A 22,458-nucleotide genomic window follows, 5' to 3' on the forward strand; every position below is an offset into this window, starting at 1 on the left:
GGCCCTCTGGTATTCTAAACGTGAGAAGAGCTTATATATTGCTATGTATGTTATGGCGGGAGTGGAAGATCCCAGCCCGCCATAATACTGTATACTATGCGGGCCTTATCAGGGAAAAGACCCGTCGTCCGGATTGGACAACACCAAATAATGCCCCGTGTATATCCCAGCGCCGGTTTCCATAAAGTCAGGCAGTCAATGCGCAACGAACCGAACTCCAAGGACACTCCCAAAACCAAGCCCTCCGCGCAGCCACGTAAATGCTAGATCCCGTCCCAACTCGCACACTATTCTTAGGTTATGTTGTAGTACCTTCCACTTCACGGCTCGCCAAGGAGGCGGGCAGTGATATCTCCCATATATGCTTCCTCGAGTTCATAGTCTTGTCCGTCCATCCGATCAATGCCAACGAAGTTGAATGCCTCGACCACTCGGTCAAGGTCGAATCCCATGTTGACGAAGCGATCGATGAGCTCTTTGTTGTAGCCTTGGTATCTTCGCTTTATTAGCATATTTCTCATATCATATCCATCCAGTAACCCCTTACCTTAGCATCAGTTCCCTTTGTTCTTGCTCTCTGGTCTTCGCAACCTTTGGCTTGCTTGACGGTGATTGGTATGTCCCGGTTGCCTTATTTGATACTGGAGCACCGGCGTACTTCTGAGCCCACTCTCTTGCTTGTCTTTCGAATTGTTCGGGGTTGTTCATGAGCATCGTTGCGACTTCGGCGTCTTGGGGGTCTTTCGGCTCGGGTGTGCTCAGGAGGGATTGCAGAGACAGTAAGGCGGACTTGATGGTGAGAACTGGAGACCATGCGGAGCCTAGCGTATCGAGACAGATTGCTCCCTGCGGTAGATTAGTATGCTACGGGTTGGGAGGAAGAAGAGGCTCCCGACTTACAGTTTGACTGCTAACGTTCGGATGCCATAAACGAGTCTCAAACTTCATGACCGGCGGCCTAAACGGGTACTCGATGGGAATCTTGATGTCCACCACATACTGACCACCAGCATAGGGGGTATCCGGAGGCCCAGGGAAGCTTGCCTTCAGGTGCGTGAGATCCTCACCGGACCCCGCCGCGTGTGCCTCTATGGTCGATGATTGATCTTTTTGGATATCGCCCAACTCCTTTGCGATGCGGCGTATGCGGTTACTAGCCATTTCGGTGGAATAGGTATAATATTTCGTGTATGTGTAACTCGTATGGTGGCCTTGTGAGCCAAGGGGTTGACGTATGGCCGTTAAATGAAGTGCGGATCTGTTCGAAAAGTGATTGTGAATGACCCACTTCGTGACGATTCACACTCAGTCGATAATCGTTCGTACTTGACGGCCGACGATTCTACTCTCAAAGTATTAGTAAATGAGTAGATTATTAGGTATAACCAAGTGCTGAAAGAGGCTCGGTGTATTCCGAATGTTGGAATAATGGAACGAGCTGGGATGCTCTGGCGGGGTAATAATGAGGGTCAATAGGTTCAAGCTAGAAGTTACTCACAGAAGGGGTCCCTATCTACTATAGAGCTATAAATGAGTTCGAGCCGAGTCAGAGACAAAGAGTTTATATTGGTTCTATATCGCTGCTTTGTTATGTTATGCAGTGGTCTCAGTGAGCAACGTGAGGTTCCGAGTGCAGTTAAGGCTGAGGCTGATACATTTCGGGTCAGGCTGGCACGCACAGTCACGTGACCGACTGTTTTTGGAACGGCGTTCGCGTGTCGCTGTCGCCTTCCGGAGCTGTCCATCGCGAGGCAGCTGGAAGCTTGTCATCGCATTACAAACACGACAATACCTTGCACCATCACCATCACAACCTGACCACCTACAACGTCACAAATACTGTGGTCAAGCTCTCTTTTTATAGAAGAGGGATAGTATAGGCATTTCATCAGCCTATTCAAACAATTCCTCCACAGCTGGGTAAACTTGTAGCAACACTATGGTTAGTTTGCCCCTTCGACCTCAAATCCAAAAGCTCAATCAACTAACTTTATTTCACTTCAGGGTAACCAGCAGTCTGGCCTTGGAGGCCCAGGCGGAGGCGGTGATGATAAGGACTCAAAGGACAAGAAGGTAAGCCATCTCGACCTCATCTCCAACTATTCCAAACGCTGACCTCAACCAGAAGGAGAAGCCAAAGTACGAGCCACCGCCACGTCCAACGACCCGCATTGGGCGCAAGAAGAAGAAGGCACAAGGACCCAACGCGTCTGCGAAGCTCCCACAAGTCTACCCGACGTCACGATGCAAATTACGATACCTGCGAATGCAGCGAATCCACGACCATCTGTTGCTCGAGGAGGAATATGTGGAGAACCAGGAACGCCTTCGCAGGGCAAAGACGGCAAAGGAGGGCGGTGCACCAGTCGCCAATGGCGACCCGGATGCCGAGGATCGTAATGCCGATGAGCGTGGCCGTGTCGATGATATGAGAGGTAGCCCGATGGGAGTCGGAACTCTGGAGGAGATGATCGATGACGACCATGCCATTGTTTCCAGCACAACGGGCCCGGAATACTACGTCTCCATCATGTCGTTCGTCGACAAGGATCTGCTCGAGCCTGGGGCAAGCGTTCTGCTGCACCACAAGTCGGTGTCCATCGTTGGTGTTTTGACCGATGATGCTGATCCGCTTGTCACGGTCATGAAGCTGGACAAGGCACCAACGGAGTCTTACGCGGATATTGGTGGACTGGAGCAGCAAATCCAGGAAGTCAGAGAGTCCGTCGAGCTGCCTCTCATGCACCCCGAGCTTTACGAGGAGATGGGCATCAAGCCTCCGAAGGGTGTCATTCTCTACGGAGCACCCGGTACAGGAAAGACGCTTCTCGCCAAGGCCGTCGCCAACCAAACCAGCGCCACCTTCTTGCGCATTGTTGGCAGCGAGTTGATCCAGAAGTACTTGGGTGATGGACCACGTCTCGTTAGACAACTATTCCAGGTAAATACATCCACTCCACCCCACCCCCCCCACACACACATATACTGACCCCCTCCCCAGGTTGCCGCCGAGAACGCCCCCTCCATCGTCTTCATCGATGAAATCGACGCCATCGGCACCAAGCGCTACGAATCCACCTCCGGCGGCGAGCGCGAAGTGCAACGCACGATGCTCGAACTCCTGAACCAGCTCGACGGCTTCGACGACCGCGGCGACGTCAAGGTGATCATGGCGACCAACAAGATCGACACCCTTGACCCCGCACTCATCCGCCCCGGCCGCATCGACCGCAAGATCCTCTTCGAGAACCCGGATCAGCAGACCAAGCGCAAGATCTTCACGCTGCATACCAGCAAGATGAGCTTGAATGAGGATGTTGATCTGGAGGAATTTATCACGCAGAAGGATGATCTTTCGGGAGCGGATATTAAGGCGATTTGCTCGGAGGCGGGACTTATGGCGCTGAGGGAGCGTAGGATGAGGGTGCAGATGGCGGATTTTAGGGCCGCGAGGGAGAGGGTGTTGAAGACGAAGACGGAGGGCGAGCCGGAGGGGTTGTACTTGTAAGATGTGCCTGGCCGGAATTGGGGGAGATGGTGAGGATGTACTTTAATCACTAGCTGAGAGAGAATGCAAGGTTGTTGCGTTCAGTATTATCTAGAGATGCGATCGTGTAGTCAGAACGTGATCATGCAAGGGGTATATTTATTCTACTGAGACTAGGAATGAAACATGTCAGTATCCCTCTCTAGCCAGGCACAGCGACGTAGACATGCAAGGGCCAAGTATCCGCACGGATTCAAACTGATTTGTATATATATTTACTGCCAGAATTAACAATACCAGCATTAACAATAACCATACTTTGATTAACAATTAACCTCCCCACCTCCTCCTCCTCTCCCACCACACACCACACCACACCACAATCACAACCAAAGCCTAAGCCAACACCGCCTTCAACGTCAACTTCCGACTCGAAGCTCCCACATACACCGTCTTCGGCGCATCACTAATAACCCAATCCTGCTTCCCCGCATCCCAGTTACTGATATCCCTCCTCGTCAACTTAAACCTCACAGCCTTGGAGCGGCCGCGGGGAATGGCGAGGTCGTTGAAGCCGCGCAGGACGACGGGGGGATCGTTGGGGCCGCCTAGGGAGACGTACTGGGGGTTTGTTAGCTGGTGTTCTCTAACACTGGTGGGAAAGGGTAGGGGAAAAGGGGGGAACTTACAAGTTGCACAACCTCCGTTCCGTCGAGCTTGCCGGTGTTGGTAATAGTAGCGCTGACTTCGTACATCTCATCCCATAACCCGCTGTTACCACCTGGTGCACCGCCGGCGGGGAGTTTGCGCTGCTTCGACCCGTCCTGGCTGCCCTTCGGCGCATCGCCGTTGCCGCCCTCGGAGTTGCCAGTCGTGGAGTCGAGATAGGGGTACACGTATGCCTTCACAGCCTTGAACCCCTTTGGCATCTTATTCGCAGATGGCGATTTATCCACCGTCCCAAACGTCTGCGCCGCGTTCGTCTTCCCGGTAGTAGGTTTGTACTCGTCGTCCTGGAGTTTGCGGACGCCGATGGCGGAGTACTCGAAAGTAGTATACGAAAGCCCAAATCCGAATTCATACGACGGCTCAATACCGGCTTTATCGAAGTGGCGGTAGTCGATGAAATTCCCCTCGGAGAAGGTCATCTGCGGCACCTTGGAGCTGTCGTTGTAGAGGATGTTAACGCCCCAGTCCTTCGCCTCTTTGCCCCAGGTGAACACGCTCTTGGCGGAGGGGTTGATCTCGCCGTAGAGCACGTCGGTGATTGCGTTTCCGCTTTCTTGGCCGGGGATTCCGGCCCAGAGGATGGCGGTGATGTTGGGGTGGTGCTTGTAGGCCTCGAGGAGCACGGGGCCGACGGTGTGCAGCACGACGATGGTGTTAGGGTTCACGGAGGCGACGGCGGCGATGACGGCGTCACCGTTCTGCCAGAGTGTGAGGTTATTGCGGTCTCCCTCGTTTTTGTCAACGGTGATGTAATCCTCTCCCGAATCGGCATTTGCGAAGACGAGAGCGACGCTCTTGCCAGCGGCTGCGGCGCGGATGGCGTTGAGGTCGTAGTTATTCGAGATATTGACGAAGGTGCTGCGATCTGTCTCGGCCTGGGCGCGGAGGGCGTCGACGGGGGCGATCAGGTAGGGGAAGTTTGCTGTTCCGCTACCCCATCCCATGGCGAGAGTTCCCTTGTCGCAGCCGCGGTCGTCGCAGGAATTGATGCCGGCTGGGTTGAGATGTGCGTCTTCACCGATGACTGCTACGCTCTTGGGATTGTTAAGGGGGAGGGCGCGCTTGGTGTTCTTGAGGAGAACGGTGGAGCGGGCGCCGATCTCGCGGATTACGTGTTTGTGGTCGGATTGGACGTTGACGTGCTGGTTGACGACGCCGAAGTCCGCTTCACCCAGGGTGTGGAAGTAGCCGGTCGTGTTGCGAGTCCAGCTGGAGAAGTTTATGGGGATGCGGGACTTGTCGCGTCCGACCTTGTAGTAGGCGGACATGATGCGCACGGCCATGTCGTCGACGCGCCATTGGGGGACAGTGCCGTTCAGCACCGCCGCGGTGAGGTTGCCGCCCCAGTAGCTGTAGGTTCCCACGCCGAAGACCTGCTCACCGGGCATGGTCATGTCGAGCCCTGCAAGGGCACTGGCGACGCCGCTGTGCTGGGCGCCCCAGTCGGCCATGACAAAACCCTGGAAGTCCAGCTCGTTCTTGAGGAGGTGGTTGAGGAGGTAGCTGTTCTCGCAGGCGTAGCTGTCGTTCAGGCGGTTATACGAGCACATCACGGATCCCACGCCGGCCTTGACGGCGTCGGCGAAGGGCCACATGTACATCTCGTGCATGGTCGCGTCGTCCATGTTGGAGCTCATCTGCTGGCGGTAGTGCTCCTGCTCGTTGCCGATGAAGTGCTTAGCGCAGGCGATGACGCCGGTGCCTTGGATGCCCTTAATCGTCTCGGCCATGGCGACGCCAGTGAGGACGGGGTCGGGGGCGAATCCTTCCCAGTTGCGGCCGCCTTCGGGAGAGCGGCCGAGAGGGCCGGCGACGGGACCGAGGATAACGTCGACGCCCTTGTCGCGGAATTCCTCACCCATAGCTTCACCGCGGGCTTTGAAGAGCTTCTTGGACCAGGTGGCGGCGGTGTTTACACCGGCGGGGAAGGCGGAGTTTTGGTCGCCTGGGGAGGTGTTAGGGAAATTCTCACTTTGTGGTTCTAGAGCTAGGCGCGGTCTACTCACTGAATCTAATTCCCAATGGGGAATCTTGGAGGCAGAAACCATTGAATCCGAGGCGGGGGATGCCTCCGGTAGCTCCAACACAGAGGTCTTGCATCCATCCCGTGCCGGTGGTGATATTCACCTTCTCAAGCAGGGTGAGTCCGCTAACGAACTCAACAGCCTTCTTATACGCGTGGTCCCAACCCTGACCGCCGTGCATCCAGGGCGAGGGGTAGCTAGGAGGAGACAAGCCATCAGTCTGGGCACTGGCGCCGACCGCGAGGGCAGCGGCGCCGACAAGGACAGAATGGATGTGCATCTTTCACACGATCAATCGAGCGTGTAAGAGGTGGAAAGGAGATTGTCGACGCTGAGAGGGAGTCTGCGACGTGCCTTCTTTCAGGTCGTCGGGAGGGGGGGCGTATCAACGTCATATAGATATACAAAAAGTAGGAAATGCTCGTCGCCTAAAGGAACGTGGCAGTGAATACTGCAGTACTGTACCGTGAGGAGTGGATATTTTGACTGACGATCAATCAGTATGCATGTCGGTAGGTCAATGGCCGGATGAGAAGGTTGGATGGGTAGATCGTTGTACCTGTACGTGTGGAGCAGTGGTGGGGTTTCTGTGGGTTTTGTGGTTGCTTCCCCCGTTCTCCCCCCCGTCTCCCCGTTCTCCCCGTCTCCCCCCCTTTTGAATTGCTGGTTTGGTGATTAACGTGGGGTAACTTGGGGGTGCACAGACGAGTAAACTTACATACAGTATAGTGTACATACTTTACCAGCCGCTTTTTGCTGGGACGGCCGGTACACCGCACACCGAATCAATTGCCATAGTACTGTGCTGTATGTGCGGATGGATGTTTTTACGCACAGTCCTATGCTGAACGCTGAGTTGTACTTCCTATTGCGGGCTTTGTGGGCTCCAAGCCGCTGTCGGTTGTCGGGGAGACACTGGTAGCTGGTAGCTGGTAGCTGAGCCCCTATATCCTCGTCGCCGCGTCGCCACTGCCGTCTCACAGCGCGTGCATACAGAACAGCACACGACACGACAGAGACAACGCGGCGAAAATGTCTTGCCAAGTCGTGACGAAAAGTGAGGGAACGGTAAATACACCAGGCACAGCCAACACAGCAAGACTGCACACACAGTCGGACCGACTCAGCAGAAAAAGGCGGAGAGTGCAATACGGCAATAGCTTCATCTCTCCGCGGCTGACATCTCATCTGAAGTGTAACAGGGGATAGACAGCTAGCAAGGCCCAGCTCGAGCGGTGGCTTACACCCCAACGAACGTGCGGGCGAGCGAGCAACGTGTGAGTCGGTCCGTGATGTCTATATTTCGAGCTTCCCACAGCACGAGAATCTCTTGTCTTCGCAAGTACCGCAACCTCACCAGCTGACGAACCAGCGCACCTATCGGGATCTCCAACGGCGAAACTCCAATCCTGCCAGTCCTGCACGGAAGTTGAAGGTCCTGTTGCTGATCGGAGATGCTGACTCCAATAGGGGGGAGAGAGACCAATGACAGGTGCCGTGCGACGGGCATCTTTGCCGGGTACGGGTTAGCTGTGGCGTACCGGGTTATGGGGGTGTGGACGGTGCAGTAACACACTTTGAGCCATGGCAGGGGTACTGTTAACCTTGTATGGGCGACTGCTGGACTGCTGGACTCCGTATGGCTAATATACTGTGCTGTACATGTACGTGGTACGATTGCTTGGCTGGGCCTATGTGCCGTTTATCGAAATGTGGGCGGGGTTTGCGGGGGGCGCCGCAGATTTGTTGTGTTTCTTTAGTGGTGGGGGCTGTGGTACTGTGTTGTATGGGTACGAGACACCAAGACTCTTATTTTGGTGTCTTGTATGGGGTGTATATATGCCGTGTTGATATGTTGTGCTGACGTCGTGTTGATGCCCGTGTTGATATCGTGTTGATGCCATGTTGATATGCTGTGTTAATATATGCCGTATACCCCGAGTATTCTCGTGGGAAGCACGGAGCTATTGCACGTGTGCTACCCGTGACTGACACCTAAACCCATCTCCCATCCCATCTCCCACCACCGCGGAATCCAGGCTTACGGTTAGCGTCAGTGCACTGTACTACAACAACTCCCGTACTGCAATAGGAAGTTCGCTCCTTCCCTCCCGGCGTCCCTCCCCCATCACCCGCGCCGCCTCTACTTCGGGCTTTTCCCGGCGTAGTTCCAATTCGACAGCAGCGCCCGCCACCTGCACCTACGCAAGCCCCACAGGCGCCATCGGCGACTTGGCCGGGCCACTACCAACAAGCTTGCTGCCAACCGAGGTTCCCCGGATACGCCACAACTGTAATTTGACCTGTAATTTGAATAACAAACCCTAGGCTGTACAATCTGTCATACAAACGCTCTTCTCTCAGCGGTGTGCTACTTTCACTTCTCACACACAGCTAGCACAATCAAAATCCTGAGCCCCTACGCAGATCTACCTGCTCCGGAACTCCGCACACATACCCCGCTACTTCAACCAACCCCGCCATCAACCTCCCCAACCATGCCGCCAACCCCCTCAGCCGCCCTCCTCCGCCACTCCGTAACGGCCCTTCTACGTCGGAGTCCGCACCTATCTACTCTATCTCCCCATGCTCTCCGCCTCCCGCGCGCTCTAACCTCACAATTCCACAGCTCACCTGCGCCCCGCCTCGCCGTCCCCGCTGCCAAAAAGGAAGTGCAACGTCCCATCGTCGTGAACCTGCCTTCGGGCGAGGAGAAGGAGTTGTAAGTCCCACTCCCATTTTCCCACCTATGCCATTCAAATACGGCAATCCGCTGACCAGATTGCCGATACAAAGACCGACGAGATGGCTGAGGTGAGAGAGTGCCCCGCCAACCCAAAATTTTATAGTGGTCACGTGCTAGGTATTAATGCGATGTGTGTGATAGGGATCATTGCCATTGCAGCCAGTGCGTGAATCAGGATACGCTGCAGAGGTCGTTTGACTCGTTTACGGTGTGTGGTTATCTAATTCTTTGAAAATAGGAGTGGTGGTGCTGATATTTGGTATAGAATACGGATAAGACGCCTCAGAATGTTACGTCCAAGGAAGATGGGTTAGAAGTCATATGTTCGTCTTTTCCGTGAAGCGAAGAACCGAATTCGTGCTGTGCTAATAAACACCAGGGCAAGAAACCGGCCACAAAAGCTTCTTCCCATGGGAATGGCTAGTGACAAACATGAACAAGAAGCCCTCTGCGCCGAAATACTCCTTCTGGGGCGCGGAGATCGCGAAGAGTCCGCCGGCGGTGCATTATGATGAGGTTATGGCGAGTGATGCCGGGGTGGGGAAGTGGACGGCTAAGATTGTATGGGATTCCTATTGTGGCTGTTTGGATGTTGCTAATGGGGGATACAGCGCGAACACGGATTCTGCTTTGTGGATGGGTGTCCGGTTTCTCCTGAGAAGACGGAGGAGCTGTTGAATCGGATTGCGTTTATTAGGGAGACTCATTATGGTATATCCCCTCTCACTAAACCACCTTTCCACCTCTTCCCCCTTCCCTACCCCTTCCCCCTCCCTCTCCCCTTTTCCACCTACACGCAAACCCCCCTAGCAAACTCACCCTCTAACTCCCCCCAGGCGCCTTCTACGACTTCACCTCCGACTTAACCATGAAAGACACCGCCTACACCACCCTCGCCCTCCCCGCCCACACCGACACAACCTACTTCACCGACCCCTCCGGCCTGCAACTCTTCCACCTCCTCTCCCACGTCGGCCACGGCGGCGCCTCCCTCCTAGTTGACGGTTTCGCCTGCGCCGCCCAACTCCGCATTTCCCACCCAGAAGCGTACGACATCTTGTCCCGCGTCCCCGTTCCTTGGCACGCTAGCGGGAATGAGGGGGTTGTTATTACCCCGGCGACTTGGGTGCCGGTGTTGACGCTGGATGAGGGGGGAGGGGTGAGGCAGTTGAGGTGGAACAATGATGACCGGGCGAGTATGCCGGTGGAGAATGGGGGGGTGGGGTATGAGGAGTGGTTTGAGGCGGCGAGGGTGTGGAATGGGATTATTACGGATAAGAAGAATGAGTATTGGGAGCAGCTTGTGCCGGGACGGCCTGTTAGTAAGTTTTATCCCTTTCGTTTTCTGTTGAGAAGGGACTTTGTTGCGGGGGGGAGGGAGAGGTTTGCTGACTGTTGTGTAGTTTTTGATAACTGGCGGGTTATGCATGCGCGCTCGGCGTTTGAGGGGAAGAGGAGGATGTGTGGTGGATACAGTGAGTTATCATTTACCCCTTTGACTGCGGTGGGAATACTGACCAGAGTAGTTAATCGCGACGATTTCATCTCGCGGTACTGGAACACGAATTTCTCGCGCGAAGAGGTGTTGAAGCGGATTATCTAAATGAGATGGAATGTGCTCTTAGACGACACTACAACACACAGAAACAGCACATAGACGAGAGATCTAGATGTTTATATTTACACCACTATATACGTACGTAGACGCATATTACGATAAATGAAGATATTGATCTGATATGGGTGCGACCCTTTCTATGTAATCTAGAAGAAATAACCGGTATAATACAGAATGGTATATATCTACACACCCCAATCATCCAACCCACCCTCTCTCTCCAATCCCCTCAAGTCAGCTCACCAAGCACCAAACCACACCGCCGCCACCGCCCCAACAGCAGCCAACCGCCCACTAACCCCGCTCCTCACCCCCTTTCCCTCCCCCGTCTGACTAGCCACCGCATCCACCACACTCGTCCCCGTCCCCACCACACTCGTCGTCGTTGCCCTCGTCGCCACCGGCGCAGTCGACGTCACATTCCTCGTCACAATCGGCGCACCACTCTGCATCGTCCACGTCCTCGCACACCCCGTCTCCTCTAGGCCGCCTCCATACTGCGCATTCAATTCCCCCATCAACACGCCCTCCCACCCCTCCGGAAACTTCTCCGCCCCCTCGCTAATCCGAAGAGGGACGAGTTGTCTATCATCGTGGCAGCCTAGTTGCGCTGTGGTTGTTACTGCTTTCCCTCCTTTCGTCGATATAACATCCACGCAATGCGGGCCCCCCGTCTCCTCCGCACCGGATAAATCACAACTCCAAACCGTCGTAATTCCCTTCTCCCCCGTCATCTTCCCCCTCCACCCCCCATTCTGGGTATGCCACAACTGCGCGGGAAACACACTGAGATGGCGACACGCATCGTTATCATCGTTCTCATCGGAGGGACAATCGATAGACCATTCGAAGACGCCGGATGTACCGGTCACAGCGGGCGCGGCGGAGAGGAGGGTCGCGTCGAGTACCGCGGGGGGAGTGGGGAGGTGGATGAATGCTGGGTAGAGGGGGAGAGTGGCGGCGGGGGCGGTGGTGTGGGTTCCGCTGCGGGCGTGGGCGGGGAGGGCGGCGGAGAGGAGGAGGAGGAGGGCGGTGGTTGTGGCGGGTAGGAAGTGGGCGGTTGGCGCCATGGTCGGGTGGTGCCGTGGTGGTGGAGGCGCGCGGGTATTGTGGTGGTGGTTTAATGCAAGGCCGTTATATGTGCATGCGTTAGAGGAAAACGGAGAACTTGGTAAATGGGGAGAGGGGATTTATATTATATTATACTATATTACATTACCTCCGCTATGGCCAATTTTTTTTTGAGGTGGTGAGATTGAATGGCAGGCATGTCATCCTTCGGGTGAGAAATTAGACTGTGCCCGCCTGTGCGGCGGTGGGGGTTGTGGCTATTTTTAAGTTTTAAGATGTTTCATGAGCGGTGGATGGGTGTTCTAGGGGGATAAGGTGAGATTAAAAGATTAATGGGATTATGGGGATTATGCTATAGCGTGGTTGATGATGCCTGAGACGCGGGGGGTTTCGGTGGAAGGCTGGGGGGAGGGGGCGGTAGCCTTGTGAGAAGGGGAAGGTTGGGGTGCGGATGTCACCGGATTTGATGGGGGGATGTGATAGGCTGGCATGGAAGGAGACGGTTGAATATTCGTGGGAGAATGGATATGGTATTGATGGGACTGGAATGATGTTACTCATGCTAGGCTCTGTTGAAGACCTTGTGGGTAATTAAGGATGACAGAATGACAGGATGACAAGCGTGTCAAACAGAACAGTGACTGTGATCGAGTGCATCAATTATCGCTTAGTAAGCCAGCGAGCAAAGTCAGTTATGGAGCTGTTTATTACCTTCAGCGGGTCGATAACTGTTTGTTGATGTCAGTTCGATGTCTCTTCGCTGTCATATAAGATCGTCGTGATACAAGCGGTTTTAGATAAGTATATTTAGAATCCTTCCTGAGGATCAACACCCGTTGCGTACCCGCCAAGAGAAGTCGCTCCTGGCTGTGCTGTCCTGCCCCGCACCAAGACAGATCCACGACCTACCAAAATCAGAATCCTACGAACAAAGGGTGTAACATGACGTATCAGGCCGCGCAAGAGGAATATATAACTCTTTGAGAGTGCCGATTCTTGTTTTTTCAACCCTCAACGTGGACTGCTTTAAAGCGACTCTTTATCAGAAATTCACATCTCGCAGTACACGCGACACTTGCAAACATGACTTTAGCCACCACCCTTCTCTTTCCCGTCCGTGCCGCCCAGGGGGTGTTTGCGCTGATCGTCATGGCTATGATGGCAGATGGTGAGTCTAGCATCTCATACAGTAATCCCCTGCAATGTGCTGACATCCCGTAGCCACCGTGAACTACTGGACCCCCCCAAACGAGGTGGGAGAGGTTCCACTCGTCCTATTCACCTCCGTGCTGGCCCTCTTCGTCGTCGCCTACCTAGTTATCGCCCCCATCTTTTTCCCCAAAGCCGCCCACAAGTACGCTGTTCTCACCGTTGAGATTCTCACCATGCTTCTCTGGATCGGTAGCTTTGCTTCACTCGGGAGTTTCACTAGTAAATACTGCTACTACTCCCGCCACCAACGTCGAGAAAAGAAGTGCGACGAGTTCATCGCGGCTGTTGTCTTTGGAGCTTTTAGCTGGTGAGTTATATGCTTCACCCTGGATATCTGCGGTTTATGGACTTCTGGCTAACCTGGGGCATTTTTCTAGGGCACTTTTTGTTGGGACCACGACCATGGCGGCGTTGCACTGCTGGCGCACTCGTGGCGGCAATAGCGAGCCTCCGCATGCTATGAAGCCACAGCAAGCCTATACTGGGGCCTAAAGCGTTGTTCAAGCGATGTGCCTGGGGAACGGAATAGCTGAGGAGATTCGTCTCACTTCCTGTTTGCTTCTATCACTCGTAGACGCCGATATGTCGTTATGATACCTGCTCTAATGTCTTGCCGTATTGGGATGGAATGGATGGAGTTGTTACTTTTCACAATTAATTAATTAATAATAGTAATAATAATAGTATTAGGCTCGTGGTTATTAATTTCATACAAATTTTAACCAGCACAATCAAACACCAGCTGGGTGGAGCGTACCATCTCCAAAAATGAACTTCAAACATGTGAAGATGCACAATATGCAAACAATGAGTGCACAGCAGCGGATGGAAGTGGGCGTGGAAAATGAGCGTGGAAAATGAGGCCAATTTCCTGGGAAATAAATGAGAGTTGAGAATCGGGATCGCGCTTACTAGGCATATTGAAACTGACGTCTCGTCACTTACCCAATGTGGAATAATAGGACCTATATCCTAGCATGTTGATACAGGTTATTTACATGCTTACAAAGGAAGCACTATAATGGCATAAAGATGATTGATAACAGTAGTATTATATTGTGATATTACAGGCTACCGACTTGGCGGAGAGATCCTCCTCCAAGGCCATAATAATACCAACTTTCCTTAACAACATCATCACTCCGCAGTCCACCTCCCCCAGTACGACGGGTCGAAATTCAAGTTCCCAAGCGAGTTTAAGTCCCAATTGCCTGCCTTGATGGTAATATGCTCATCACCAACATAGAAGTTCTTAATCAACAGACCGATCTTGTTGGGCGAGTTCTCACCAAGCAAAACTGGTTTGTTGTCGTCGCTGGCATCAGTAAAGGCGCTAAGCCTGCTCCTGCCAACATTTGTCGATCTGGGCTCAAGGGACTCAATCCATACATTTTCTATTTTGAAGTTATCGATATTAGACAACGGGTTGACGCCAAAAAGTGCCGGGGAGTGTCCTTCCGCTCGCCAGTTGGATACTGTGTAGTTAGTGATGTGCGAGCTGGTGTCGGCGGTCGAGGTGGATGAATCATCCAAGTAGCTTGCGGAAGAGCCTACAAGCGCGTATGGATACTTGGTTTGCTGAGAAATATATCGCGAGTGAATGAGGTCGACATGGTCGACTGTGATGTTCGTCAAGTTACGCTGGTACCATCCGAATTGAATGATAGGAGCAGTGTTGGTTTTCCAGGCCACGATTCTCTCAGCAAGGACGTTGGAATAGTAGGTCTTGATAACATCGTCTCCAGCGTGGTAGAAGACGTCGTGAACATGGCTGTTTGGATACATTTGGATTCCGTCCGTCTGACCGAAGAACGCACCAACTTGCTTGTAATCCGACGCGTGGATACTGAACTCTTCCATTTTCGATGCATCGGAGGCGTAGAAGTCCATCGAATTGAATGGAGGTGAGTTTGTGGTCAGGCCATTGATAGTCCATCTCGCACCTGGTTGGACGTTGTTTCCTCGCCATAACTTCAGCGAAGTAGCGTCGCTCTTTATGTTTTTGTAGCCCTCGGCTGTGTTAGCTTGATAAACGTACTGTTCACCTGAGAGCACACCAAATCCAGTCGCCTTTAGCTCTGGTTCTGGACTGTTGTACTCAATGGCCCCCTTGACGTAAGCGCCAGGAGCAATGTAAACCCAAGTAACGGACGCAGCAAGAACTGCGCGGGCTTTGGCGGTGAAGTAGTATACCCCTGGGGCAAAGTAGACGATGGACTTATCAGTCTGGTCTAAGCCGGTCACGAGGCCAGGTTTGACTCGCAGGGTGTTGGCCTCGTCGTTTGGAATCAGATCCTTGGAGGGGAATGGGCTGGCAAAGATCAAAAGAGCATTCCGTGGTTCAACTCCAACAATCGGCATGCTGTCGTCGTAACTCGGGACGTATCCATAACCATCTGGCTTCTCGTTTTGGACGTATTGGGAGCCTTCCCCCTCACGGCCGATGCGATACTCAAAGAGATCATCCTTAAGTTCAACTGAGAAACGAACTCCGTTGGGGTTGTAGGGCACAGTGATAAGAGCGTCGCCACCCGCTGCCTTGATACGGTAGTTAAGATTCGAGGGCCGAATGATAACGTCCTTAGCAGAGATCTTCTTGCCATTGTTCCTAGATACCTTGACTACCACATCCGACCCGTACAAGAACTGAGTCCAACCCATCGTGATCCCAACATCGACCTCGAGCGTAATCTGATCCCATTCATCACACAATGACTCGAGGTCTCCAGGAAGGCAGATCTTGCCATTGCCGTTCCGTGGGATTGTCTCGTAGACAAAGGAGTCATAGTAGTCATTAGAAGCCTTAGATGTTGCCACCTGAACGGAGTACAGATGCGATTGTCTGACATTGCCAACCTCCACTGGGGTCTGGGTGTTGATCTCTCCGGTAGGGTGCCACCATGTGTTCAACTTAGATGTAGTTGCAGTCCGATTGGAGGAAGTCAAGTGTCCAGCCGCATTTGATTTGCGTTCTAAGACAGCACCCTGAGAGGTATCGAGGAGGCTGGCAATAAGCAGCAGTGGCCAAATCTGCTTCGCAGAAAACATCTTGACTGCGGATATTGAGGTCAGACTCCTAATGATGCAGGTGGGAAAAGAAATTAGAGGACTGCCTTCAAAATAACTCTTGGGGGGACATCATAGCTCTTTTATATACCATGGGCGGTGATGCCAAAGTCTCTCGGGGCCTTGGAATTTCCCCGAGATAATTTAATGCGGGGTTATTCCAAGCGTAAAGTATTGGAGTAGATCCGGGGTTAAGGTAATATTAGTGAGGAACACTCTATGAAACGACAATCTTACCCTGTCAAGCTCTTCCACGCTTACTTTTGAAAGATTATAGTGGCATTTACTTGCAAGGTTGATTTCAACGTGCTGATCAACAAAGATGCCGAGCGGAGTCGGAGGCTAGCCGCTTGAGGCAATTCTCCGTGGTCGCCAACCTCGTGGGATACCATCAGTCACTGACCTTGTTTCAAAGATCCCACGTTTTCGTGAGGGGTAGATTATAGATTTCGCAATTCGACCCCGCAATAATTGGAGATTTTCTCCTGCTATAGTGTCTAGTGAAATACATATAGACTTCATCCCGATGGTCAGTACTCGGCCTTACTATTACGGAGGTCTCGGGCGCGGGTCGGCAAGTAGAGAGCACGGCCATTATATTGCGGCGAATTCCCTTCTTAGGTTAAATGCCTGTGGTCCTTAAATCGCTAGTTTTCGACACCAGCTTGAGCTATATACGCGGGGGTATAGTGGCCGTGATGGCCTCGCTGCTGATTTTGCGATACCAGCAAATAAAGATGAACCGGCGGAAACTGCAGTTGAAATAATTTTTCGCCGCCATGGAGACGCGATGTTTGTAATGTTTGTATTCGTCTATGTTTATGTACCATAAATTAGCGAAAAATGACATTTTATATGTGCGAAGGTATAATAATAATAATATCCAAAATAAAATATGTCACTAAGTGCTTCTGTAAAAATATATCGAGAGTATCAGCTGAATTAATTACCAATTACTGGGCTACATATGTCTCTATAACTGAGGGCTATTTTGTCTATTCGCCTCTGATTTTCCAGCAGCAAGGTGTATCAAGGAAAGTTTGAGCTATCTAATTAATTTGTTTGCAACGAGCGATCATAGTCTAATATATATTCTATAAGTTCTTCTCTATCAAATTTGACAAATACAGATCTATGGGAAAGCCGGAGCTCTATCACTAATCTAATCATAGGTTGGCCTTGTAGCCGTCCTCAATCCATACCAGCGCCTCAAAGGGGCGCAGGTGAATTTTTCCATCCATTGCTTGTCTGAGATCCTCGTAATTGTGTATTAATGGAGCCACATTCGTGGTTCTTAAAACATCAGGCGGAACTGTCCATTCTACGTCTTGCTTTGAGAAGTTTAGAAGCACTGTTGCGGCCGCAGTTCCATAAGCTCTCCGATAACAGAAGACAGATTTGTGAGCCCGGTCAACCATTTCGAAGCTCCCGTAAACCAAGACGTTCTTGTAAAGCTTCCGCGTCTTCAGAAGATTCTGCCAGTAAGTGAAGACGCTCGTCGGTTTGCCAACCTGATCTTCTGCGTTCCACTTGACGTAGTCGGGGTTAACTCGCATCCATGGCGTGGAATCGCTGAACCCAGCATTATTCTGTGAATTCCACTGTACAATTCATTAAATCCAAGAACAATCTAAGCACCGGTGGATCAAATATTCATACCTGGACGGGTGTTCGAGCATGATCCCGAGCTTTAATATGGATCTCCTTCATGTATTGATCAATTCTTTCTTTATCATTTCCAAACTCCTCGACAGCGCTATAATATTAGTTTCTAGAAACTGATGGGGACTCAAAACAGTTGCTTACCTCTTCCAATAATTTTGCGTCTCGACATCCTTATATTCTTCAATGCTCCAGTCTTTGGGCATGTTTGCCATCCCTATTTCTTGGCCTTGATAGACGAAGAGCGTCCCCGATTGTAGAGCAATAAATGTGGCAAGCATCTTAGCTCCATAAACTCTGAATTGCGGTTCGTCAGACGCAAAGCGCGAAACTGAGCGACCCTGGTCATGGTTCTCAAGGAACAGGGCGTTCCAGCCTCCCTCCTCGTAGAGTCGCGTCTGCCACTTCTCAACAATATTCTTCAAGTCAATAAGCTCCCAATTTTGCTTCTCAAACTTGCCACCCGCACCATTATCCATGTCGACGCTGTTGAAAGATGTGAGCATATGTATTAGAGAAATGGGATGGGCTTGAACTCACATATCAAACTGGAAAATCATGTTCAATTCTTTCCTCTCTGCGGAAACAACATCCATAACATCTTTCTCATTCTTTACCCAAGGCATCTCGCCGACAGCAAAAGCGTCGTATTCATCAAGAATTCTGCGTAAGCCGCGTAAATGCTCATGGAGCCGTGGGCCACAAGCATAATGCATATACCCTGGCTGATAAAGTTGACCCTCGACTGTAATCGGGGCGTTTGGAAGTCCTGGTACTTTGCTAATCAGGTTGATGACATCCATTCTGAAACCATCTACGCCCTTGTCAAGCCAAAATCTCATAATCTTTTCCACCTCAAGAGCAACCTGCGGATTGTCCCAGTTCAGATCCGGCTGCTCATGGCAAAACAGACGGAGGTAATACTGTTCAGTGAGCTCGTCAAACGACCATGCGCTTCCTAACACCATCTGAGTCAGAATTTGTCCTGCCACTATCACGTGCTGCTGCCGTGCGTCTAGATGACTTACCTCCAAATATCGACGCCCAGTTATTCGGCGGCTGGCGCCGTCCTTCACTGTCGAAGTGTGGATCTCTCCAAATGTACCAGTCACGTTTCGGATTGTCTCGTGAGGATCTGGACTCGCGGAACCAATCATGCTGCATTTATGGATAAGCTTGGGATGGGCTACCGGTATATATGGAATTACCTGGTCTGAAGTGTGGTTGACAACAAGGTCCATAACAAGTTTCATGCCTCTTGCATGTAAACCAGCTGCCAAAGCATCAACATCTTCCATCGTTCCGTAAATGCTGTCGATAGCACAGTAGTTCGAAACATCATATCCCATGTCAGCCTGCGGGGATTCGTACACTGTTTGGTGCATAGGATTAGCATTGGTTCCGTCAACCACGGGGGCGATATGGCGGTCTTACCTGGAGAAACCCATACGACATCGACACCTAGATTCTTGAGGTAGTCCAGCTTAGAATTGATGCCAGCAATGTCCCCAAATCCACCGCCATTCTTGTCGCAGAACGATGCGGGGTAAATCTGGTAGACTGACGCTTCTTTCCACCAGGCTTTCGTCAGAGGTTGGCGTTTCCCTGCCTCGATGGAATTGACGATGTGCGCAGACATATTCAAACAAAGCAAATGGATAGGGTGCAATAAACAAACTTCTTGTTTTACTTGCCCTCACAAATAACAAAAGAGAAAGGTGTTATATACTGTACGTCTTTCTGATCCAGCGATCGCTGGATCATACAATGGGGCTCCGAGAAGGACCCGTACGAGTGGAAGTGATACTTAACTTACCGGAGGACCCAAATCTACAATTTGTCGGCGAACTACTGCTTCTGGACATCCATAGACAAACTTTGTAAACTCGCGCAGTACCCATACTGGGAACCCCGCCAGGTAACCGGATTGGAACGAACCGGACCACTTCAACATTCACCCCACAGTATTTAGAACCTCCGTTCGGGTGACGCATGTATCTCCACATAAATAGCTAGCGCAGTATGGAGTATGTTATATGGCGGCCTAATTCCTAAAAGAGGGAACGATATTTTTTCGATTTGAAGTTCCTGTTGGCTTCGGCGAATTTCCTAAAGTGTATAGCGTAATATTTGCTTGAGCTCCCGACGCTAAAACAATTTGGCAGTTCTTTTAGTAGCTCACTTGTCAGCTAATGGGCAAGCTCAGGGTGGAGATGTTTGGAAATCTGGGTTGACCCACCATACCCTAGGGTCAGGGTCCTGTTCTATTGGCTAGACCCCCGGAGAAGCACCGTCCCCTGTCGACCAAACGTGACAGCCTCATGGACCTGGACCGCTTTTGACTTCGGCCCTCGGCCGACACTTTGACGGGAGGTAGACTTTTCCAAATAATGGAGCGCAAATGATAGATTTCGGACTGTAGAGTACAGAGTATGGGGTACGGGGTCCGGGGCGAAGTTGTCGCATGGGTTGTTTTGGTGTCTGATGGGAGGCCCTTCTTTATGGGGAGTCTGCAATACGTGGGCATCCCAAAGAATATATAAATCACGCCATGCCGCTCCCTCACACTCTCACATTCTCTCATTATCACATCATCATCTTCTCATAACTTCGTCCCTACCTGGGGTTCTCACACATTTGTTCTACACAACACCTCACGAGGCTGCATTCAGCTATAATCGAGCATGGCTGCTGATTCTCATGATGCCGATACAAAGGCGTCCGACGGAGATGCTACCCACGTCGATAGCAGCGCCGTAACGCGTCTGGCAGAGAAAAAAAACTCAGACTTCGCCGACCTCGTCGAGGATGCTCAGTTGGGCACGGCCAAAGAACAACAGATGTCAATCATGCAAGCCCTTAGGCTCTATCCCAAGGCCATTGGGTGGTCGGTTCTTTTGTCTACAGCCATTATCATGGAAGGCTACGACGTCGTCTTAATGGGATCCTTCTTTGCCTTCCCTCCTTTCCAGGAGAAGTACGGTGTGCTGAACCCAGACGGCAGTTACGGACTCACAGCAGCATGGCAAGCTGGTCTTTCAAATGCCATCAATATCGGACAAATCCTCGGCTTATTCGCAAACGGCATTATCTCAGAGCGTTTTGGTTACAGAAAGACAATGATAGGATCATTACTCCTCACAATCGCATTCATCTTCGTTCTTTTCTTCGCACAGAACGTACAGACGCTCCTCGTGGGAGAGTTCCTCATGGGATTTCCCCTTGGTGTCTTCCAAACACTCACCGTCACTTATGCTTCCGAGGTCTGCCCTGTTGTTCTACGGTGTTATCTGACCACATACGTCAATCTGTGCTGGGTCATTGGCCAGTTCATTGCATCTGGAGTACTAAAGGGACTCGTGGACAGGAAGGATGAATGGGCCTACCGGATCCCCTTCGCTATACAGTGGGTCTGGCCAATCCCAATTCTCGTGGGCGTGTTTCTCGCTCCCGAGAGCCCATGGTGGCTAGTCCGCAAAGGCCGCGTCGAAGAGGCCAAGCAATCTATATTACGATTAACAGGCAAAAACGACCCAGATTTCAATGTCGATGAGACGGTTGCCATGATCATCCACACAAATGAGCTCGAGAAGGAGATTGCTGCAGGTACATCTTATGCGGACTGCTTTAAGGGCACAGATCTTCGACGTACAGAAGTTGTTTGTCTCACATGGGCGGCACAAAACCTCTCTGGGGCTGGTCTCATGTCTTATTCCACCTACTTCTATGTGCAAGCTGGGCTTGCGACATCAAACTCTTTCAGCATGTCTCTTGGTCAATACGGCCTCGGAATGGTTGGGACGCTTTTCTCTTGGGTTCTAATGACTTACTTTGGTCGTCGTACGCTCTACGTCGGAGGCTTAGCCTCACTTTGCGTGGTCCTCTTTATAGTCGGCTTCGTCTCTCTTGCTGGCACTGAAAACGCTTCTGCGTCATGGGCTACTGGCTCAATGTTGCTGGTCTATACCTTTGTATACGACTCCACCGTCGGACCGGTATGCTATTCACTCGTTTCCGAACTTTCGTCCACTCGTCTTCGCACCAAGACCGTTGTCCTTGCAAGGAACACCTACAACATGCTCAGCATTGTCAACAACGTCATAATCCCTTACATGCTCAACCCAACTGCGTATGTATTAAAATTTCTATCAGTGTTAAAACCATTGTAATTGCACCGGCAAGAACAGCTAATAATAATAATACAGCTGGAACTGGGCGGGCAAGGCTGGATTTTTCTGGGGCAGTATTTGCTTTACGGTTTTGATCTGGTCCTTTTTCCGCCTCCCTGAGCCCAAAGGTCGCACCTATGGCGAACTCGATATCCTGTTCGAAAGAAAAGTCGCCGCTCGGAAGTTCAAGGATACTGCTGTTGATCAGTTTCAAGGAGACTCTAAAGTCTTCGCAGAGAAGGCCATACATCTTGAGGAGGTTGAGAAAGCATAGGGTCACTTCCGTCTCCATTGGTCGGAGTAGATCAAGGTACAATATGCACGGGAACTAGACTCTTTTGGAGTTACTGAATATATAGTAGCGGTTACTCCTCAGAGGCTAAAACTGTCTAATTTCAGAATAAAATTGTCTCGCAGTGTTGGATGATCTACGTACCTGCAAATATCAAAGTAGTTTAATGTTATTAGCGGATTGATTTAAATTATGTGTCTGTCTTATTCTCACTTTGTGAACCGCCCTGTTTGTGAGTCGAAATAGCGTCCAGGGATATATAGTTTTACTCTCGTCCTAAACCAAATCAGCAATAGTTTTTGCTGCTAATTCATTTGACAGGGTTATTTTCGACTGGTCTACCTTATCATACTGGTCCTCAGCCCTTCTCATAATATGTCCA

General features: G+C 51.4%; 9 protein-coding genes across 9 annotated transcripts; 4 read left to right on the forward strand and 5 right to left on the reverse strand.

The window, feature by feature from the left end:
• Position 1: 1 nt before the first annotated feature.
• Positions 2–1,611, reverse strand: UBC1 (E2 ubiquitin-conjugating protein ubc1). Its single transcript, XM_018272378.2, has 4 exons — positions 1,499–1,611; positions 901–1,342; positions 548–846; positions 2–495 (listed from the first exon to the last, which is right to left on the reverse strand). Exons 2-4 carry the CDS (start codon positions 1,159–1,161, stop codon positions 321–323), a joined length of 735 nt encoding a protein of 244 aa, XP_018133334.1. The 5' UTR covers positions 1,162–1,342; positions 1,499–1,611; the 3' UTR covers positions 2–320.
• Positions 1,612–1,781: 170 nt separating this feature from the next.
• Positions 1,782–3,580, forward strand: RPT2 (ATPase of the 19S regulatory particle of the 26S proteasome). Its single transcript, XM_018272379.2, has 4 exons — positions 1,782–1,942; positions 2,005–2,073; positions 2,126–2,941; positions 3,002–3,580. The coding sequence occupies exons 1-4, from the start codon at positions 1,940–1,942 to the stop codon at positions 3,506–3,508; spliced, it is 1,395 nt and encodes a 464-aa protein (XP_018133335.1). The 5' UTR covers positions 1,782–1,939; the 3' UTR covers positions 3,509–3,580.
• Positions 3,581–3,731: 151 nt separating this feature from the next.
• VE01_02876 (uncharacterized protein) lies at positions 3,732–6,845 on the reverse strand. The gene is made up of 4 exons (XM_018272380.2): positions 6,800–6,845; positions 6,223–6,726; positions 4,177–6,161; positions 3,732–4,108 (listed from the first exon to the last, which is right to left on the reverse strand). Exons 2-4 carry the CDS (start codon positions 6,518–6,520, stop codon positions 3,884–3,886), a joined length of 2,508 nt encoding a protein of 835 aa, XP_018133332.1. The 5' UTR covers positions 6,521–6,726; positions 6,800–6,845; the 3' UTR covers positions 3,732–3,883.
• A 1,726-nt stretch (positions 6,846–8,571) lies between these two features.
• Positions 8,572–11,047, forward strand: VE01_02877 (uncharacterized protein). The gene is made up of 9 exons (XM_059463486.1): positions 8,572–8,962; positions 9,037–9,054; positions 9,128–9,194; positions 9,252–9,309; positions 9,366–9,547; positions 9,598–9,697; positions 9,823–10,308; positions 10,390–10,461; positions 10,513–11,047. Exons 1-9 carry the CDS (start codon positions 8,739–8,741, stop codon positions 10,587–10,589), a joined length of 1,284 nt encoding a protein of 427 aa, XP_059319965.1. The 5' UTR covers positions 8,572–8,738; the 3' UTR covers positions 10,590–11,047.
• On the reverse strand, positions 10,844–12,030 carry VE01_02878 (uncharacterized protein; the record flags this gene model as incomplete). The annotated part of the gene is made up of 1 exon (XM_018272382.2): positions 10,844–12,030. Exon 1 carries the CDS (start codon positions 11,672–11,674, stop codon positions 10,844–10,846), a length of 831 nt encoding a protein of 276 aa, XP_018133336.1. The 5' UTR covers positions 11,675–12,030.
• A 367-nt stretch (positions 12,031–12,397) lies between these two features.
• On the forward strand, positions 12,398–13,641 carry VE01_02879 (uncharacterized protein). Its single transcript, XM_018272383.2, has 3 exons — positions 12,398–12,843; positions 12,897–13,194; positions 13,265–13,641. Exons 1-3 carry the CDS (start codon positions 12,759–12,761, stop codon positions 13,377–13,379), a joined length of 498 nt encoding a protein of 165 aa, XP_018133337.1. The 5' UTR covers positions 12,398–12,758; the 3' UTR covers positions 13,380–13,641.
• A 305-nt stretch (positions 13,642–13,946) lies between these two features.
• Positions 13,947–16,206, reverse strand: VE01_02880 (uncharacterized protein). The gene has a single exon (XM_018272384.2). It carries the CDS (start codon positions 15,933–15,935, stop codon positions 14,025–14,027), a length of 1,911 nt encoding a protein of 636 aa, XP_018133206.1. The 5' UTR covers positions 15,936–16,206; the 3' UTR covers positions 13,947–14,024.
• Positions 16,207–17,054: 848 nt separating this feature from the next.
• On the reverse strand, positions 17,055–19,725 carry VE01_02881 (uncharacterized protein). Its single transcript, XM_059463487.1, has 7 exons — positions 19,432–19,725; positions 18,824–18,888; positions 18,644–18,773; positions 18,156–18,573; positions 17,760–18,101; positions 17,613–17,709; positions 17,055–17,554 (listed from the first exon to the last, which is right to left on the reverse strand). Exons 1-7 carry the CDS (start codon positions 19,619–19,621, stop codon positions 17,120–17,122), a joined length of 1,677 nt encoding a protein of 558 aa, XP_059319949.1. The 5' UTR covers positions 19,622–19,725; the 3' UTR covers positions 17,055–17,119.
• A 177-nt stretch (positions 19,726–19,902) lies between these two features.
• On the forward strand, positions 19,903–22,256 carry VE01_02882 (uncharacterized protein). The gene is made up of 2 exons (XM_018272386.2): positions 19,903–21,744; positions 21,821–22,256. Exons 1-2 carry the CDS (start codon positions 20,300–20,302, stop codon positions 22,056–22,058), a joined length of 1,683 nt encoding a protein of 560 aa, XP_018133204.1. The 5' UTR covers positions 19,903–20,299; the 3' UTR covers positions 22,059–22,256.
• The last annotated feature ends 202 nt before the right edge of the window (positions 22,257–22,458 follow it).

This window comes from Pseudogymnoascus verrucosus, assembly GCF_001662655.1.
Source record: "Pseudogymnoascus verrucosus strain UAMH 10579 unplaced genomic scaffold scaffold_7, whole genome shotgun sequence".
In the NCBI taxonomy this organism is placed as follows: domain Eukaryota; kingdom Fungi; phylum Ascomycota; class Leotiomycetes; order Thelebolales; family Thelebolaceae; genus Pseudogymnoascus; species Pseudogymnoascus verrucosus.

Coding starts and splice junctions, on each gene's coding strand:
- UBC1 (XM_018272378.2), bottom strand. CDS start 1,161: ATGGCTAGTAACCGCATACGCCGCATCGCAAAGGAGTTGGGCGATATC. Junction 847..900: donor CGAACGTTAGCAGTCAAACT/GTAAGTCGGGAG, acceptor AATCTACCGCAG/GGAGCAATCTGTCTCGATAC. Junction 496..547: donor CAAAGGGAACTGATGCTAAG/GTAAGGGGTTAC, acceptor AATAAAGCGAAG/ATACCAAGGCTACAACAAAG.
- RPT2 (XM_018272379.2), top strand. Junction 2,074..2,125: donor AGGACTCAAAGGACAAGAAG/GTAAGCCATCTC, acceptor GACCTCAACCAG/AAGGAGAAGCCAAAGTACGA. Junction 2,942..3,001: donor TCGTTAGACAACTATTCCAG/GTAAATACATCC, acceptor CCCCCTCCCCAG/GTTGCCGCCGAGAACGCCCC.
- VE01_02876 (XM_018272380.2), bottom strand. CDS start 6,520: ATGCACATCCATTCTGTCCTTGTCGGCGCCGCTGCCCTCGCGGTCGGC. Junction 6,162..6,222: donor CCCATTGGGAATTAGATTCA/GTGAGTAGACCG, acceptor ACACCTCCCCAG/GCGACCAAAACTCCGCCTTC. Junction 4,109..4,176: donor GAACGGAGGTTGTGCAACTT/GTAAGTTCCCCC, acceptor ACAAACCCCCAG/TACGTCTCCCTAGGCGGCCC.
- VE01_02877 (XM_059463486.1), top strand. CDS start 8,739: ATGCCGCCAACCCCCTCAGCCGCCCTCCTCCGCCACTCCGTAACGGCC. Junction 9,310..9,365: donor AGATGGGTTAGAAGTCATAT/GTTCGTCTTTTC, acceptor AATAAACACCAG/GGCAAGAAACCGGCCACAAA. Junction 10,309..10,389: donor TGTGCCGGGACGGCCTGTTA/GTAAGTTTTATC, acceptor ACTGTTGTGTAG/TTTTTGATAACTGGCGGGTT.
- VE01_02879 (XM_018272383.2), top strand. CDS start 12,759: ATGACTTTAGCCACCACCCTTCTCTTTCCCGTCCGTGCCGCCCAGGGG. Junction 12,844..12,896: donor CATGGCTATGATGGCAGATG/GTGAGTCTAGCA, acceptor GACATCCCGTAG/CCACCGTGAACTACTGGACC. Junction 13,195..13,264: donor GTCTTTGGAGCTTTTAGCTG/GTGAGTTATATG, acceptor GCATTTTTCTAG/GGCACTTTTTGTTGGGACCA.
- VE01_02880 (XM_018272384.2), bottom strand. CDS start 15,935: ATGTTTTCTGCGAAGCAGATTTGGCCACTGCTGCTTATTGCCAGCCTC.
- VE01_02881 (XM_059463487.1), bottom strand. CDS start 19,621: ATGTGGAGATACATGCGTCACCCGAACGGAGGTTCTAAATACTGTGGG. Junction 17,710..17,759: donor ACGCAAAATTATTGGAAGAG/GTAAGCAACTGT, acceptor CTAATATTATAG/CGCTGTCGAGGAGTTTGGAA. Junction 17,555..17,612: donor ATGCTCGAACACCCGTCCAG/GTATGAATATTT, acceptor TGAATTGTACAG/TGGAATTCACAGAATAATGC.
- VE01_02882 (XM_018272386.2), top strand. CDS start 20,300: ATGGCTGCTGATTCTCATGATGCCGATACAAAGGCGTCCGACGGAGAT. Junction 21,745..21,820: donor TACATGCTCAACCCAACTGC/GTATGTATTAAA, acceptor ATAATAATACAG/CTGGAACTGGGCGGGCAAGG.